We start from the raw sequence: 19874 nt of genomic DNA, 5'->3' as shown, positions 1-19874 counted from the left end.
GTGAGTGTATGGGTGTTTCCCAGTGATGGGTTGCAGCTGGAAGGGCATGCGCTCTTTACCACATGTACGCCTGGATTTGGGGATCCTCTGCCATTCCTCCTTGCAGATCCTCTGCTGTCAGGTTGGATGGTAAATGTTGGTGGACAGCCATTTTAGCTGTCTCCAGAAATGCTCAATTGGGTTTAAGTCAGGGCTTAGACCATTCAGGAACAGTCACAGTTGTTGTGAAGCCACTGCTTTGTTTTCTTTTAGCTGTGTGCTTAGGGTCATTGTGTTGTTGGAAGTTTAAGATTTGCCCCAGTCTGATGTCCTGAAGCACTGCCACAACCATGCTCCACTGTTGGCACTGTATTGGACATGTGATCTGGTGTCTGGTGTTCTCCACACATACCGATTAGAATTAAGGCCAAAATGTTCTATCTTTGTCTCATCAGACCAGAGAATCTTATTTCTCACCATTGTGAAGTCCTTCAGGTGTTTTTTTAGGAAACTCCACTGAGGAGAGACTTCTGTTGGGCCATAAAGCCCTGACTGGTGGAGGGCTGCAGTGATAGTTGACTTTCTACAACTTTCTCCCATCTTCCAACTGCATCTCTGGAGCTCAGCCACAGTGATCTTTGGATTCTACTTCACCTCTCTCACCAAGGATTTTCTCCCCAACAGCTCAGTTTAGCCAGTTCAAGAAAATGTTCTGATCATCCCAAACATCTTCCATTCAAGGATTATGGAGGTCACTGTGCTCTGAGAAACCTTTAGTGCAGCAGGAATGTTTCTGTAACCTTAGCCAGATCTGTGCCTTGCCACAATTCAGTCTCTGAGCTGTTCAGGCAGTTCCTTTGACCTCATGATTCTCATTGGCTCTGAGATGCATTTTGAGCTGTAAGCCCTTATATAGACGGATGTGTGGCTTTAATCAAGTCCAATCAGTGTAATCAAACACAACTGGACTCAACTGAAGGGGAAGAACCATCTCAAGGAGAATCAGAAGAAATGAACAGCACCTGAGTTCAGTGAGAAGGCTCTGAACCATGTGATATTTCAGCTTTTCTGTTTTAATAAATCTGCAAAAGCATCAACAGTTTAGTGTTGTTCTGTCAGTATGGGCTGCTGTGTGGACATTAATGAGGAAACAATGAACTTAAATGATTTTAGCAAATGGTTGCAACAGAACACAGTGTGGGTCTGAATACTTTCCGTACGCACTGTAAGTCTAATCTGTTTAACAAACCTGATCAGCCAGACCTTGAGCTAAGAGTTACTTCGTGCTAGTTTGGTGCCGGGTGAAATGTGTTTTTTTCCCAATAATTTTCTCTTTTGTCAGTTTTAATACACTTTTAAAGGAGACTGAAGTTTGTCTGCAGTTTATTCCTCTGGTGTGTTTGTGTGTTCAGTGTAAGATCAGGATCATGTGTGTCTGGCTCTGTGTCTCTCAAGAGTAACAGGTCAATGGATCGTCCTCCACCAAACCTCAGAGAGAAAACACCATCATCTGCCCGAAGGTATTTAGTATTCTACATTATTGCTCACACATGGATTGTTTCAGGCATAGTATTGTGAACCAACAGTTCAGTAAAGAGAGCCAATCCTGAACGAATCAGTTGTGTAAATGAATCCAATGACTCAATGACTTTGGTGACTCATTTACAGACACCTAGTGGCAGATTTAGTTTCTTATTCAGTGTCAGTATTAAAAAAAAGATTGCTCATGTCATCTTTTACTCAATGTCATGCCTTTTCAAATATTATTTCTATGATTTGTGTTTTGAAGATGTTTATAACCTAACTGTTTTGTAAATATATCTAAATGAAGCATTGGAAAAAATGTAATACATGACACCGTAGTGATCCGATTGGACCACACCATCCACGATCTCGACTGTCTCCTTATTATGAGCAGCACTATACAGAATATTCATTAATTTCAGTGTTTGTAAGATATATCTGTATCTGTTTGCCTCAAATTGTATAATTACAGTTGTTTTATCTGTTAACAGTGTTGAATATGAGTTATCAGATTCAGGAGACGAGACTCACAGGAGACACAAGAGTTTCACAGACAATCTCCAGTGGATCTTCCAGGTAGGAAAAACTCATTTTGATTCATATTTAAATTGTAAATATAACACACAAAATGGTCACTGAAAAAGATCCTGCTTCTGCAACACCTTTCATTTGTAACTGTCATTTTTCATGTAATTAAAAGTTTTAGGAATTAAAAAGTATTTGTCAAGTGAGGAATAATTGACTGCAGTTCACTGAATTATTCAAAAATTGTTTTCACACCTGTAATGCACGTAAAATGATAAACCTAAAAATCGAATAAACATCTAACTATAGTCCAAAACTAGACTAGTCATCAAATACACAGATTAGACAGACTTCACACTGCTGCATATCTGATGACTAGTTTAGGTTTGGGCTGTTGGTAAACACCTGTTAGACTTCTTTTAAATCTAAATGTAATAATTGAAATCTGTATGCTGGGATGCTGATGTTCCCCTTCGGTTGGGGAACTCCAGTACTATAGGTGGATTTGATCTAGAAAATCCACGTATGGGAGGATTCAGTTCAGAAGCCGCTTGTCTGAAAGAGTATTGAACGGGCCAATGAATTGGCAGCGTAAGCTTGCGCAGGTGTGCTTCATTGCCAATTATCCCAGCATATAAGCACACCTGGAGCGAGCAAACGCCATCCTTTTCGCTTCAGAGACTTTTCTGATCGAGTTCATGAGGGTTCATCTTGCTGCTACAGCGACTTTGAGTGAACGAGTGTTTCCCAGTCCAGAGCAAGTCTACGCAGCGGCAGACGGTTGAGCTGGGTTTCTCCCTTGCCTGGCGTTTCTTTGGGTCCAGTCCTCCAGAGCGGTGCGTATAGTTGCAAACTTTCCTAAAAGAGCAACACAGTCGTGCAGCACGTCCTTTTCAGGATGGCGCTTAGACTGTGCGTTTCTGGTTGGAGGGGTTTCCTGGCTCCGGATGATGGGCAGATCACTGTATTACATGTTTGGGGGTCCAGCATGTTAATGTGGTGCTCGGGGGAAGTTCATGTCATTGCGATGCCGTTGCGCAGTTGAGATCGCGGCTAACTATCGTAAGAGAGCAAGCCACCCCAGTCGCCTCCTGCTCTGCAGCGGGCGCTCGGACAGTTCTGAGGGTCTCAGCGGGAGATAATCTGCCGCCTAAGGGCTCGCGGACCTCCCGCTCCTCCATCCAAGCTTCGGGTGCTGGGAGTGGTCGATTTAACCAGATGGTAGCTCTCACGCTCGCAGACACCAGAGACCAGATGTCCTCCGCGGCATCGGAGGGTCCGCCCTGTCTCCCGTCCAAAGCCTGTAGGTTATCTGCCTCCCTCGGAGCTAGAGTTTACAAGGCTGCGGGCCAGGCTGCTTTCGCCTTGCATGCGATGGCCACCTACCAGCGCTACCAAGCGCAGGCACTGGCCTAGCTGCACGAGGGTGGGTCTAACCCAGGCTTGCGAGCTGCGCACCGTGATCGATTATGTTCTCCGGACTACTAAGTCTACTAAATGTGCGCTGGGGAAGACGATGTCCACACTTGTGGTCCAGGAACGCCACCTCTGGCTAAACCTGGCTGATATGCGCGATGTCGACAAAGTTCGCTTTCTTGATTCTTTTCTCGCCTACCAAGCCATCCACCTCCGCTACTCCTCGCCGAGGGTGCCCGCCAACGAGTGCTGCCCCGCCTCCGGCGAAGCGGGTGCGTCCAGCACGTCAGAAGCCGGTAGCCAGCCGGAGAGGAGGAAACTTGCTCTTTCCCCGCTGGAGGGCGGGGCCCATATTCCAACGGTACTTTTCAGTGCCACCAAAATTTCATTGAAAGAGCACTTTTCCCCTTCCCCGGATGTGACAGCTCGAACCCTGCCAGTCTGGGACGCACCACTTGCAGGGTCTACATGCTCTGCCAGTGGCTCACGGGCGCTGGGGGGACGGTCTCCTTTCCCCCAGTCCTCGAGCACCCTCTCCGGAATCAGGGTGCGGAGCCAGAGCGAATCGCTCTCCTCCAGCTCTTCCGCGGGACCCTCACGCTTCCCGGATCAGCACACCTGCTCTGCGCTGCCCCACCACTGGTACATCAGCGGTTGTAGCGATTACGCCATTAGAGAGGGCTCTGCCTGCCTGGTTAGCGTGGGCCAGCCCCTCGCGGTGACTCATACGCACAATCAGACTCGGCTATGCGGTTCAGTTCGCGAAACGGCCCTCCAAGTTCACGGGCGTGTATTTCACCAGGGTCAACCCCCTGTCCGTCCCTATCTTGCGAGAGGAGATTGCTGCCCTCTTGGCGAAGGGTGCAATCGAGCCGGTCCCTCCAGCCGAGATGGAGAGCGGGCTTTACAGCCCGTACTTCATCATACCCAAAAAGAGCGGTGGGTCACGGCCAATCCTAGATCTGCAGGTTTTGAACCGCTGTCTTTACAAGCTGCCGTTCAGAATGCGTACGCAGAAGTGCATTCTCCGATGCGTTCGTCCTCAGGATTGGTTTGCAGCCATAGACCTAAAGGATGCGTATTTTCATGTCTCCATTCTTCCACACCACCGCCAGTGTCTGCGGTTTGCGTTCGAAGGTCGAGCGTGGCAATACAAGGTCCTCCCCTTCGGGCTCTCTCTATCTCTGCGGGTCTTCACCAAACTCTCGGAGGGTGCCTTAGCACCCCTTCGGCTTGCGGGCATCCGCATACTCAATTATCTCGACGACTGGCTGATTTTAGCCCACTTGCGGGAGCAATTGATTATGCACAGAGACAAGGTGCTCTGGCACCTTCGCCTGGTGGGGTTGCAGGTCAACAGAGAAAAGAGCAAACTCGCCCCAGTGCAGAGGATCTCTTTTCTCGAGATGGAGCTGGACTCGGTCACCATGGTAACGCTCCTCTCCGGAGAGCGCGCTCGCCTGTTGCTAAACTGTCTGAGGGAGCTCGACAGCAAAATAGTGGTCCCACTGAAATACTTTCAGATGCTACTGGGGCATATGGCATCTGCTGCGGCTGTCACGCCGGTCGGATTGCTCCATATGAGACCACTTCAGCACTGACTTCTAGATAGAGTCCCAAGACGCACATGGCATGCGAGCACACACCGAGTCTCTGTTACTGCGCTGTGTCGCCGCGCCTAAGCCCTTGGAACGACCCCTCGTTCCTGCAGGCCGATGTGCCTCTGGGACAGGCGTCCAGTCATGTTGTTGTCTCAACAGATGCTTCCAACATGGGCTGGGGAGCCGTGTGTCGCGGGCATGCAGCTGCGGGCCTATGGAAAGGTGCCCAGCTGCATTGGCATATCAATCGCCTAGAGCTGTTGGCAGTGTTCCTCGCTCTCCACTGCTTTTTTCCGGTGTTGGAGCTGCAACACGTGCTGGTCAGGACGGACAGTATGCCGGCGGCAGCGTATGTCAACCGCACGGGGGATACGCGCTCTCGCCGCATGTCTCAGCTCGTCCGCCGCCTGCTCCTCTGGAGTCATCCGCAGCAAAAATCGCTGCGGGTCTTTCACATCCCAGGTATGCTCAACCATGCAGCCGATGCGCTCTCACGGCAGCAAATACACTTTGGAGAACGGAGACTCCACCCCGAGTCTGTCCAGCTGATATGGGCGCGATTTGGGGAGGCCCAGATCGATCTGTTTGCTTCTCCGGAGAATGCTCATTGCCAGTTGTTTTTTTCCCTGACCGAGGGCTCTCTCGGCACAGATGCACTGGCCCACAGCTGGCCTCGGGGCACACGCAAGTTTCCCCCAGTTAGCCTGCTTGCGCAGCTATTGTGCAAGGTCAGGGAGGACGAGGAGCAGGTTCTGCTAGTTGCGCCCCCCTGGCCCAACCGGACCTGGATATCAGAGCTCTCCCTCCTCGCAACGGCCCTCCCCTGGCGGGTCCCTTTGAGAGAGGACCTACTCTCTCAGGGACAGGGCACCATCTGGCACCCTCGCCCCAATCTCTGGAACCTCCACGTGTGGTCCTTAGACTCGAGGAAGACTTAGGTAGCCTACTGTCTGCGGTGGTTGATACCATCACTCAGGCTAGAGCCCCCTCCACGAGGCGCGCCTACGCCCTGAAGTGGAGTCTATTCACTGAATGGTGTGTCTCTCGCAGAGAAGACCCCCGAACCTGCCAGATCAGTGTTGTGATTTCTTTCCTTCAAGAGATGCTGGAGAGCAGGCTGTCGCCCTCCACTCTCAAGGTTTACATGGCTGCCATCTCCGCTTATCATGACGCGGTAGCTGGCGGCACCGTGGGAAAGCACAACCTCATCATCCGGTTCTTCAGAGGCGCTAAGCGAATTAATCCAACTCGCCCCCCTCTCATGCCCTCTTGGGATCTCGCCCTCGTTCTCACGAGCTTGCGCACAGATCCCTTTGAGCCACTCGAGTCAGTATCCTTAAGATTTCTGTCCCTGAAGACAGCTCTGCTGGTCGCGTTGGCTTCCATTAAGAGGGTCATGGACCTGGAGGCATTTTCAGTCAGTGACTCGTGCCTGGAATTCGGGCCGGATTTTTCTCACATTATCCTGAGACCCCGCCCGGGTTATGTGCCCAAGCGTTGCATCCTCTTGGGCGTGTGCACGCGGTGCCTCTTTAACAGACATCTGTAGAGCTGCGGGCTGTGCGACACCCAACACATTTGCAAGGTTTTACAATCTGAGAGTGGAGCCGGTTTCTTCAAGGGTACTAGGTAACCCTTGGTGATTGAGGAAACAACTCGGTGGGGTTTTGTAACACACTTGCGGTGCCTTTTTTCCCTAACACGGAGAAATGTGCACCTCCCTGTCTGTCAGTAAAGTTCACCGTCAGGTGAGCCCTGCAGATTCCTCCGTGGCCCCCAGCACTGACTCAGCAGAGGAGTCACTTGCTGGCCCACTACGTTGTAGGTCTGCCCGCTGGTCAGCCCGCGTTTTGGGTATAGGTGCCGGCTATGTGCGATCCAAACTGGTGATCCCATATGCCTTTTCCGCCACGATTCAGTCCCCCCTCTTGTGTGGACCCGTGCCTTCCCTATCCGCTAACCACCTTCTTATGCGTACTACCCCTCTTAGGGTTAGTCCATATGTATTTCCATTTTGTCTCCCCCATTGGGTGTGGATGGTCTCCGCAGCGTCCTCCCTACCGGGATTGCACGCTTCCCGACGTACTGTTGTATTTTCTAGAATTATCTAGACGCTAGCGACTCCCAAAAAAATATAACTATTCCGTAAAACTTCCTTTGAAGTGGGGACGGCGCCTTCCATGATTTGGGTACGTCACGCTTGCTTGACTGCCCTCTCATCGAGGGCGTTGGTAAGGTGCAGTCATTATGGCGTTTTCCATAGTTCTCCCATACGTGGATTTTCTAGATCAAATCCACCTATTGCACTAGAGTTCCCCAACCGAAGGGGAACGTTCGAGGTTACAGAAGTAACCTTTCGTTCCCCGAGGAGGGAATAATCGGCATAATGACTGTCCCTTAGCTGGTAAAAGTCTCTTCAGCTTAAAAGGATAACATTTGCTTGCTACAGGTGTGCTTATATGCTGGGATAATTGGCAATAAAGCACACCTTCGCAAGCTTACGTTGCCAATTCATTGGCCTGTTTAATACTCTTTCAGACAAGCGGCTTCTGAACCGAATCCTACCATACGTGGATTTTCTAGATCAAATACACCTATAGCACTTCCGTTCCCCTCCTCGGGGAACGAAGGGTTACTTCTGTAACCTCGAACGTTCCCACAGGTAAAGCCACCATGTTGTGTTCCAGACATTTGTCAGGTTTTTGTCCTCAGACTTCTCCTGTGTGTGAAACTAGTTTCTTACAAATCCAAAGCTTTCTGTTGTGTTTTAATGTGATTTTTGACTGTGAATTAACTGGAATCATTCAGTGTAGTGATATGTAAATGTGTTGTGCTCAAAACCTGCCAAATCTGCTTTAGTTGTGTGTTTATCTGAAAATAACACAACTTAGAAAGTTTATCAGCCAATCAGAGTTAAGCGTTCAACAGACTCATGTTATAATGTCTTTTTTGTCTTTATTGAGTAGTTTGTGGACGTACAACTGTATATTAATGAATGTTTTATTTAAACATTGTTTATCTCTTTTCTTCAATCAAAGAATCTTGAGAGCAAAATGATCAGATTTCTGAAGAATCAACTAAAAATCTTTAGGAAAATCTTACAACACAAAAACAGACAAGAGTTTGTGAAGGAGTTTAATGAGAACAGAAGCAGAATCACAGAAGCAGCTCTTGATCTCACACTCTTCTTCCTGAGAGAGATGAAGCAAGATCAAGCTGCTGATACTCTCCAGGGTAAGAGACTCATGGGCATCTGTCAGTCTGACACTTACTAATATAGCTGGAAAAGTCAAGACTAAATCTCTCTGTATCTTTGCTCCTGTGTTTAGATGAGCTGTTCTTCATTAATCAGCTTAAATGTAGCCTGAAGAAGAAATATCAAAGTGTGTTTGAAGGAATTGCTCAGCAAGGAGACTCCACACTTCTGAATAACATCTACACAGATCTCTATATCACTCAGGGTGCGAATGAACAGGTCAACACTGAACATGAGATCAGACAGATTGAAGCTGCTTCCAGACGTCATCAGTCACTAGAGATACAGGTTAAATGCAAACATTTGTTTGAAGCAGCTGAACAACACGAGCAGATCAGAACTGTCCTGACAAAAGGAGTTGCTGGCATCGGGAAATCAGTCTCTGTGCAAAAGTTTGTTCTGGATTGGGCTGAAGGGAAAGAAAATCAAGACATCAGCTTCATATTTCCCCTTCCATTCAGAGAGATGAACTTAAAGGAGAAAGAAAGACAAAGTTTAAAAGACCTCATAACTCAGTTTTTCCCAGAGACTGAAGGACTGAACCTTACAAGAAGCACACGATTCAAAGTCCTGTTCATCCTTGATGGATTGGATGAGTGTCGTCTTCCTCTGAACTTTGCTGGTAATGAGACGTGTCGTGATGTATCTTCAGCAGTCTCTCTGGATGTTCTCCTGACGAACCTCATCAAGGGAAATCTGCTTCCTTCTGCTCTCATCTGGATCACCAGCAGACCAGCAGCTGCCAGTAAGATTCCTGCTGACTGTATCGACCGGCTGACAGAAATACGGGGATTCAATGATGCCCAAAAGGAGGAGTACTTCAGAAAGAGACTCACAGATCAGAATCAGGCCAGAGAAATCATTGATCACATTAAACAGTCAAAGAGTCTCTTTATTATGTGCCACATCCCAGTCTTCTGCTGGATTTCAGCCACTGTTCTCCAGAACATACTGAAACTGAAACACAGGGCTCATGCTGAAACACTGCAGGAATCTCCCAAGACTCTGACACAGATGTACACACACTTTCTCCGCTTTCAGATCCAGCAGAGCAGAAGAAAGTATGATGGAGAAAACACAGCAGATGTCTCCTGGGATCCAAACCTCATCCTTTCACTGGGGAAACTGGCATTCCAGCAGCTGGAAAGAAACAATGTGATCTTCTATGAGAGCGATCTGAAAGACTGTGGCATTGACGTCTATAAGGCATCGGTGTACTCAGGCATGTGTACCCAGATCTTTAAGGAGGAGACAGGAATCCTTCTTGGTACCATGTACTGCTTTCTTCACTTGAGCATTCAGGAGTTCATTGCAGCCCTTTATCAACATCTCAATCTAGACAGCGACAAGAAGCATGGATTGTTTTTACAGATAAGCAAAAATAAAGGCGTGACCGATTTCCTAAAGACTGCAGTGGACAAGGCTCTGGAAAGTAAGAATGGACATCTGGACCTTTACCTTCGCTTCCTTCTCGGTCTGTCACTCCAGTCCAATCGACAACTCTTACGAGGCCTGTTGACACAGCAGGATGACAGAGACCAGAGCAAAGAGGAAATAATTGCCTACATCAAGCAGAAACTTGAAGGGAATCTGTCCCCAGAGAGATCCATCAATCTGTTCTACTGTCTGAATGAACTGAACGACCAAACTCTGCTGAAAGAGATTCAGTCTCACCTCAGTAGTGGAAGTCTGTCATCTGCTTGCCTTTCACCTGCCCAGTGGTCTGCTCTGGTCTTTGTGTTGTTGACCTCAGAGGAGGAGCTGGAGGAGTTTGAGCTTCAGAAATTCCAGAGATCAGACGAGTGTCTCATCAGACTATCAGCAGTCATCAAATCCTCCAAAAGAGCTCTGTAAGTCCCTCTATCATCTAAGAAATAGACATTTGCTGATATTAAATAATACAATATCATGTCAGTGAACATGCACAATATTGATATTGTCAGCACATTAAAATACTGTTAATAATTGTTTATTATTCAATATTTTAGTGTTTTTAAGATTAATGTATTGGCAGTGAAAAAAATTCTAAAAGTTTCTTTCTCCTGTTGAAAATAAAGGAAGATATTTTGAAGAATGCTGGAAACCTGTAGCCATTGACTTACATAGTTGTTTCTTCTACTATAGAGGTCAATGCCTAATGGTTTTCTTCTGTCTTAAAAAATCTCCTGTTGTGTTCAGAATGCATAAGATCATACAGGTTTGGCACCTTGATGCTGAGTAAACAGGTGAAATATTGCTTTAAAACAGCAAATAAACTATTAAACTACATTAACTATGAGCAGTAGCTGATGTTATTGAAGAGGTAAAAGCATATCTAAAGAGTACAGTTGTCTTAATGTGTCTCCTGCTTCTCTAAAATAGTGTAGTAGATGGATTTAAGAAATTCAGGTCTGCTCAGCATCTGTTGTTATCTTCTCTCATGGGCCAACTAAAAAGGGTTACATGGAAAACTAGGGTGTCACACAGAGAACACAAGGACAACCAGGACTACGACATAGCTCCCTTCTAGGAGAAGATTCCAGGGGCCTTATGTATCAACGCTGCGTACGCCAGATTTCACGCTCAGAATCGCTCACGTTTGGATTTACTAACGATGAACTGAACGTGGGGATGTGCGCAGCTCCATGCCAGCTTTATGGCTGGCGTACGCACATTTTTGGTGCGTGTCTGTTTTATTTCCATTAGCCACTCCTAGAGGCAGTTGTGTTAAATTGCACTCCACAAAGTGTCTTCTCAGCTGTATGAGACTGGTTCATCTACCAGGTATATAAGGTTTCCATACCATACAGTTGACCATCCAAACATTAAAGCGCAATTTGCAGCGGTCGCCGGTTTTCCCAATGTAATCGGAGCAATCTACTGCACACGCATTGCTATAAAGGCACCATCTGAGGATGAACTGGCATAAGTGAATCGGAAACATTTCCATTCAATAAATGTGCAAATTAAATTTGATGCACAGACTTATTAATGATTCCTACTTGTCTTTCTCATGATAAAGAGTACATAGGCAAAATCTAAATATGTAGCGGGGAAAATAAAGAGTAAGTTCATCAGCCGCTGGATTCGAACCGAGTTCATGCTCGAACGTGTAAAAATATGATGAGATGCGTTTTACGAGCTGCGCCACTGAGACTGTTAAGAAAATCTTAACATTTTACAGCTATAAACCACACTATTTCTTTTTTAAAAATCCACAGTGCGATGCTCAGACCCAACTGTGTTGCTAAACTCTCCCACTCTATTTTTTTCTTTTGTTGTTTATTCCGAAGGACAAACTTGCAAATAACACCGTTTGTCTCCGGTCTACCTCCGAAAGCAGCACCTCCAATTTACATTCTGTTCAAAGTTTTTCCTTTTCTTGCTTTTGCCATTGCTTTTTCGTTTAGTTTTGCCAAAGTAGACTCATTAGCATATTCATACGGGGGAAGAGGCAGGGAGGGGTTTTGTGCTCGTTCATGTTGCGCTCAGTTTCACGTTCATTCTGATGTACAAAAGAATATGCGTGGGATTCGGCGTACGCAGTGTTTCATACATCTAAATTTTTTCTGCGTACACACATTTACAGCTTTGTGCGTACGCAATGTTTTAGTATGATTTCCACGCAAGTCTTCGTACATGAGGCCCCAGATAATTCTCAGAGGAAAACACAAGACAAGAGTGAGTTCAGCAAGCTGGAGGTGTTACAGTGAACAATGGTGATGGGTGAGAGGCAGGTTAATGAAACCATGACAGGGTACAGGACAGATGGTGAGTGGGAAACTGACAGGCAGGCGGACAGGGAGGAGGACAAGGCCAAGACAGGGATTACTGTACAGTAAACCAGGGCAGATCCTGTGGATAGGATAAACAGCTGGTAAAACCCTTCATGATGATGCAGGTGTAGCAGAAGCCCACCTTTCTAGGAACACCCTAGATTACCTGGGTGTTCTTAAATCTCAAGATCTACCTGTACTCTGACTCCCCTCTTGCCTCTTGAGCTTGGACAGCATGCCAAACAGAACTCTGGAAATTTATTTAGTTTTGTTCATGTGTTTTATGGTCTGTCACCTGTGGACCTCTATGCATGATCTTCTTTTGATGAAAAAAAAAAAATAATAATAAAAAAAAAAAAAATATATATATATATATATATATATATATATATATATATATATATATATATATATATATATATATATATATATATATATACATATATAATTCTTGGTCTATTCAGACATCTGAAGAAGCCATTTACTTTAGATTCATAGACATACATACTATTCTAAGCTAAAACCAAGTCACTAAGTTAAACCAGTCACTACAGTCAGGTGTGCTTCAGACTATCAAACACAGCAGATCAACACATACATATTGTGTATGTCCTCTACAAAGGTTACAGGGCTGTAATCTCACTGTTCAGTGCTGTGAGAGTTTGTCTTCAGCTCTACAATCCTCAAACTGTGTGCTGAGAGAGCTGGACCTGAGTAACAATGACCTGCAGGATTCAGGAGTGAAGCTTCTCTCTGATGGTCTGAAGAGTCAACACTGTAAACTGGAGACACTGAGGTAAATGATTCTCCACTCAACAATGACTACAGTCAGACAGTTTTATATTAGAGCTTTCATGCTTGAACATGTTAACCCTGGTTGATACTAAACCCCAGATAACAGGAGTTATGGTTTATCAGTAATTATATTTCACACTGCTCATACTATACCTGTAGTTAATAAATAATCCAGAGTATTGATTAACAGATGATTGGCCCCTGTTTAAGGATCTTATTTGCATATGTGTGTTGTCACATTACTAATTGGAGGAGCAGCAGGCAATCCCAGGGTTTATTGACTCAGAATGCAGAACTGAATACAGTGCAGCAGAAAGCCCAATGGTGTCCAGACACATCTTCTGAGCTCCTGTAAATAGAAATGTTCAACACTTGCTCTGAGTTCTTCTTGCTCTACTGCTTTGGAGCTGACACAAATGACTGGTGCGGTTTTGGAGGTTCATAATGGTATTGAACTAAATGAGCTCTCCTCATGTTGTCAGGTATATTAAATGTTCAAGAAGACGAAGACAAAAGTACAAATGAAAGAACACAAGGAGCAAATCATGTCAGCTAACATCTCCTGATCACTCCAGTTCACACACTTTAAATCTCTGAATATGTATTTTTTTGTTATCACGATTATTAAGCAATCATTAATTTTAGAACACTACTAGTTTAGAAAATCACATGAAAACAGTATTTGTCTAATGCAGCGCTTGAAATGAACTTTTTTACTTGGTAGCACATCAAAAATTTAAGAGCACCAGAATAAATGTAGGAGCAACAGAATGAATGTAGGAGCACCACTGCAAATAGTTTATTAACAGATTTATTGTAATTGAAAACATCGTCAATCAGAACTAACAAAAAACAAATATTTATCTAACTAATTCTGTAATCATAATGACTTATTGATATTTAAATCCAATATGAATGTCTAATAATTATAAAATATCAGTGATGATAATGATGACAATAATACTAACAATTAATTCCATTTCTCATCATCAGGCTGCCTTGAATGTGATTGAATCTGAGTTATCTGCTATAAAAAGTCAATTTCCTGCTGTTTACTACTTTCTTCATGAAAAATAAATTAGCATCAAACAAAAATGAAGCATTGCAGTAAGAAATATTTATTTTGCACTATTGTTTTTAAATGCATGTCAATTTAATGACATATTTCTGCTACAAAACAAGCGTAAGAGTATAATAAGTCATTTAATTCAATGCTGAAATTCATCAGTAACTAAATAAAAAAGGGAAGAATGGACAAGAAAAGAAGAAAAGTCTCACTTCTGTCACTCTTTAAATGTTTTGTGTCATGCAATTTATTGACTCGCCTTGAGGGGCTGGCTCCGGGAAGTCCAGGTGATTTCTGACTGCAATGGGAAATTGGCTTTTTTTTTTTTTACAGCTGATAAAAACATGTTTACAGCCTGCTACAAAAGATGGCTTTGGTGCATGAAGCCTTGATTACCCTTCATGACAACTGTGAGGGGTTGAATTTTTTATAACTCATCCATGTAGCTTTTATTAAGTTATATTCAAAAACTGTAAAATATATGGACGTAGTATCCGTGACGTTACCCATAGGTTTCTGAAGACTGCAAAAGAAGCCACAAGTAGGTGCGGCCAACCGTCACCATTTTGTTCGCTCGTTATAGCACTCATGGCGGGATACCAAACAAGGGCAAAAAGGCGGAGAGTGAGCAGAGCTATAGACACTGCTGGCATTTTGCTTGGACCTGGTTCAGACACACTTTACTTTGGGAAAACGCTTAATAATTTATCACCTGCAACTCGTTTGTACTCTGACCACATGTGCTTGGCTGTACACTATATCAATAAAGTGTTTAGTCTTTTAAAAACACTGCTGTAATACATTGAGCCACTAAGTATTGTTTATATGTTTTTCTACAGGAGGAAAACGCGAATTACTTACAAACACTTCAGATATAGTCTGTGTTAGTAAATGCAAGACTATTGATGAAATCCAGCATAACACTTGTGACGGGTGGCAGGTGGGCGGATGGAGCTAGACCTCCAATCTGACAATATTAATGATTTACCCGACTACGCCACCTTGGGAATTTCACCCAAAGAATTTAAATACACGCACCACCCATATCATATAAAAGGCACGCACAAGTTCGTTCCACCAAATTGCAGTCAGAGACATTGGCACGGTACAAAAATAGATTTCTTTATTAACAAATCTCAAATAAAAAAACAGGATTAAAACCAATATTTCGACATTGACATGACAGTTTGTAAATTTATAAAGGTGCCCCAGGGCCAGAGCTCGCCAGCATTAGGGAAAGTGGCCAGACTGTACTTCAGGCAAGTGAAAACCACTACAATCCACTTAAGTTACATGATCTTAAATAAAACAAATGCATTAATAGAGAGGGTTTACGAGTATATAACTTTACTCACATGAGAAACGGAGGCCAAGTGAATGAGTTGTGAACACAATAAAGTGCACACAGCATCCCAAATCATCATATAATTGTAGGAAATAATCAAAAGGCAACTGACTGTGTAAAGCCACATAAAACAAAAATATGGATGAACATGCCGAAATCAGAGGCTAATTTGGAGTCAGCTGAGGTGATATGACGGCGACAGCGAGACCACGCCTTTAATAATGCAAACTTAATATAGCCTAATATAAAGGAAACTGATGAGTTATAAAAAAAAAAATCACCCCTCTCACAGTTGTCATGAAGGGTAATATTAGCTTTATGAACCAAAATCGTTCTTTGTACCAGGCTGTAAACACCTTTTTTTCTGCTGTAAAGTTGGCCATTCTAACGGTGGGCTCAATTGAAATTTGCTCTATTATGGATCCAGGACTAGCGGATTTTCGATGAATTGCAGTTTCAGTTACTTCCGTATTGGCAGAGGTGGAAAGTAACGAATTACATTTACTCACATTACTGTACTTAAGTAGTTTTTTCGAGAATTTGTACTTTTTAGAGTAGTGTTTAAAATCTGTAATTTTATTTTTACTTGAGTATGATTTGCCATATTGTACTTTGCTACATTTTAAATCATATGCATTACTGAGTAAAAATAAATATATAAAGAAATGCAACGGAAAAAGAAAACGGAAATCGCGCCCGGAAACCACGTCACTGCAGCAGCAGCGTGAAAAAAATCAGCGGCAAACTTGTCTATCTACTGTTGCTAGAGTTGGAATTATCGTCGGAGTTTAGAAAGTTTATCAGCAAAATACCTGTTAACCCCAGCAATGACAAGGTAAGCAACTGTATATGCCTCATTAATTTTAGCCATGCTTGTGCCCTTATAGGCGTAATATGGAACTTTATGATGCAGAAAATAAATAAATCCTAGATAGCAAAATACACTCGGGCCAGTTCCGGCTAGATTGTCGCCTGCCGGAGACCTCGGCCCGACTCCGGCTGCCGGACTCGGGCCGGATGCCTGTGGACTCACTGCCCGATTCGGGCCAGATGCGGCGGCCGTAAGCGAGCCGACGCTACCACGCCGGAATCGCCCCGATGGTAATGTGCGCTGCGGCCCGGAGCTGGCGCGACTCCGTATTTATACACCTTATAAAACCTTTTGGTATTACATTGGTACTTGATTTATGGTATTACAACCATTTGAATCTATATAACAGCAAACGCAGGCTATAATGTAAACACAAAGTGTAGGCACTGCATTTAACCTTTGAATAAAGTGCAAACTGCATACATATTCTATAACGAAAATAATCAGACAAATGACAAAATAAATAAATGTTAAACGTTTATTGATTGCAAGAAAAAAATAGTACTAAAATTTAATAAATAATTTTGTAGTGCACAAGAATATCAATATAAAAACAACAATAAAACAACACAATAAAGACACACAGAAAGATTTAAACAAAAAATCTAAAAATTACACACAAACACAGATGTTTTTAAAACAACCGTTTTCCCAATAGACTTGAATTTAAAACTTGTACAAACAGCAAAATTTTATATAAACCTGAATATAGAAACCAATTTAAGATATAGTAAGAAACATCTTAAAAGTACCAATGACAATCTGTAAAATATACAAGTCAAAAGAACTGCAGAATTCTGAAGAAACATCTTGAAACATTTTTTAATAAAACATTAAAATAATAATAAACAAATATATATATATATATATATATATATATATATATATATATATATATATATATATATATATATACATACATACATACATACATACATATATATATATATATATATATATATATATATATATATATATATATATATATAATTGCAGAAGTATAAAGTATAAAAAAAATTAAATAAACTTGAACAGAATAAATGGCACAAACAGCAAGACATGAGTGAGATGATTATACATTTCATATATATACACGTCTTGTGCAATTTTATATTTATAATTTTATTTGTATTATGTTTATTGAAAATGTATTAAGATGTTTCTTCAGAATTGGGCGCACACACACATACATACATACATACATACACACACACATACACATACATACATACATACACACACACACACAAATATATATATATATATATATATATATATATATATATATATATATATATATATATATATATATATATATATATATATATATATATAAATGCAAATGAAATAAACTAATTGCTCAAGTATCAGGGAACATCTTAATACACTTGTTGTTTAAAAAATAAAACAAAATAGTGATGTAGACATTTGACACATTAGCTTTCTCTTCTTTCTTCCTCCATCCCTGTCAGGAGCAAGTTGTAGCTACCTTGTAATGCATTTCCACTTTTTTATCAGTGGTGTGGTATGGACATTTGTCCTCACTGCATCTGTGATTAAAAGATCAACAGATAATTAGTAGTGAACAAGTTCTAATGTTAAAAAAAAGAAAAAAGAAAAATGCTTGATCTCATAAAAGTAAAACCTAAATGGGACAGTATATAGATTTTTTGTTCCTCTGGTTATAATTCAAAGAAATACAGAGATGGAACAGCCCCTAATCATATTGAAATTTATATTCAAAACCAACTTACTGACTACGACAGTCCTAAGGGGGGGTGCACGAAAAGCCACTTCTTAATTTGGCCTGCTCCAGTTAATTTGTTTAGCCGAGGAGTTAGCCAAAAGCTTTTCCAGGATACACCAAACTGCTTAGTGAAAAACACCAATGATTCCAAAGTTGGCTAGCTACGAAGCAAAAAAAAAAAAAAACTTAAAACACTTTGAAATTAGCAAGAGCTTGAACTTACCAGTTTCTTCATTTGTTCGGGCTGCTCCTTTAGTTGATTTTCAAGCTTTTCCAAATTAAATTGGCCAAAGGAAGGTCAAATGTGTTTACATCTGGAATTTCATCACGTCTGTTTTGGTTTTGTGAGAATCAGGCCGAGCTGCTGCTTTATGATGTTGCATGATTTTAAAACTTCAGTCAGTCGTGCTAAAAAAGAAAAATAACAGATTAGTATAAATCAACCTGTAGCTTATTCTCATACAACTTCTGTAAATACAACAGTGGGCTAGACACTGCTGATATTCTCTAGTTGATCTTTACTTTCTAACTGCATTAAACCTTAACAAATTTAGTGATGTCTTCAATTCTTACAAAGACATCACGAGATGCAATAAGTTCTGTCTTGATCTCAAACTGCACTAGAACAAGGACTGTAAATGTTTATAGGTGTACTGGAATGTACAGTATCTGTGCATGTTGATGGTGGTCTTAAGATTTCTGCCATAGTCATTGATGGTGATGGTACTTGTGGTGCTGCATTGATTTCTGAAATCTTCATACCTGCCTTTTATCCAGCCTCTTTGTTCCAAGTAATTTTTCTTCATCATGGTATAGTTGTGTCTTTACTGTCCCTTGATCAGATACATTTACAAAACAAAACATCACTTTAGTATAGTGCCAGGGCAAAACTCACAGGTTGTAATAGATCAATGACATTATGTTGACAGTATGTGTTTAAAATAATTGGAAACAAACCTGTTCTGTCTTTGAATGTATGACAGACGATCATCATCCTCATCTGTCTACCAGTCAGAAATCACAGTTGCTTGTGAATGTTTTAGTCGAGCTTCCTCATATGCATCTATAATAAAACATCACATTGTTGTTAACCTCCCGTAAAGAAAAGTTCAAATCCTGAAATACTATCAAAGTTAATTAATGCCTATAATACCTATAGTGTAAATAATCAGTACACTGAAGGTTGCACAAGATTTATTCGGAGATTCATGCAGAGTGACAGCCTTATGAATCTGAGACATAGATTTGTAAGATGGCCAAGCACATGCATTATTCTGTACCCATGAAGATTAACCTACCATTGTGAAAAAATGTTTGATGATGATAGCCAATAACAATAAACCATTTCAGCTGTTTTTGAAGCAATTAGTAATGTAAAGTCTGAAAAGCTCAATCTATGTTGAAAATGTATCAGCAGTTTACAGCTTATAACGGACTTTAAGCACCCAACTATAACATGCCTATTCACGTTCAAAAGAGTGTGCCATTGACTTCTTTGGTCGTGATGTGCTGCAAAATGATCCACAAACCTTTGTTAAACAAGAACAATAAGACTTAACCAACAAATATTGTTACCCATTCATTTAAATCAGAATTTATCACTGTCAATAAAAAACAAAAAAAAAAAACTGCTTTAAGACGTTTTACATTAACTGAACAATACAGATTGAACATAAGATATAATTGATTCACATAGGCTAACACATATGAATTAAAGCGCATACTAATATGTTTCTCTTGGATAATTTAAAGAGAATAGTAAACAGTCGAGATTCGATCATTTTTCGTGACGCACTTCATGGATTCGTCTACAGAAACTTTCTTTAACGCAAAGTTAGCATACACACAAATTTGTTTCATGTTTCTTTAAAATAATTAAAATAGTTTTCAGTTACTACACACGTTACAATCTAACATTGTGTAAAAGGAAAAGGAACTTTCAGACGTGTTTGTAACTGTTAGCGTTAGCATACATTAGCTACACATTAGTGTTT

The 19874-nt window shown here is 42.0% G+C and overlaps 2 protein-coding genes across 4 annotated transcripts in view; both read left to right on the top strand.

Annotated features, from left to right (window-relative positions):
* The window catches only part of LOC137491225 (uncharacterized), a 482468-nt gene that overhangs the window by 63475 nt on the left and 399119 nt on the right, over positions 1-19874 (top strand). The window lies entirely within an intron of this gene.
* The window catches only part of si:dkey-151g22.1, a 46326-nt gene that overhangs the window by 16364 nt on the left and 10088 nt on the right, over positions 1-19874 (top strand). Inside the window, exons 6-10 of one of the 3 annotated variants that reach the window (XM_073946397.1) lie at positions 1435-1499; positions 1995-2079; positions 8084-8279; positions 8375-10151; positions 12679-12852. In XM_073946397.1, the coding sequence (XP_073802498.1) occupies positions 1447-1499; positions 1995-2079; positions 8084-8279; positions 8375-10151; positions 12679-12852 (2285 nt within the window). In that variant the 5' untranslated portion in view covers positions 1435-1446. Of the gene's footprint in view, positions 1-1391; positions 1500-1994; positions 2080-8083; positions 8280-8374; positions 10225-12678; positions 12853-19874 lie in introns of those variants that run through there. The other 2 variants (XM_068219692.2, NM_001144046.1) reach the window with 2 other exon arrangements.

The sequence above is a fragment of the Danio rerio genome, chromosome 4 (genome assembly GCF_049306965.1).
Source record: "Danio rerio strain Tuebingen ecotype United States chromosome 4, GRCz12tu, whole genome shotgun sequence".
Classification (NCBI taxonomy): domain Eukaryota; kingdom Metazoa; phylum Chordata; class Actinopteri; order Cypriniformes; family Danionidae; genus Danio; species Danio rerio.
The sequence above is the reverse complement of the archived record's forward strand: the minus strand, read 5'-3'. Positions and strand labels throughout refer to the sequence as shown.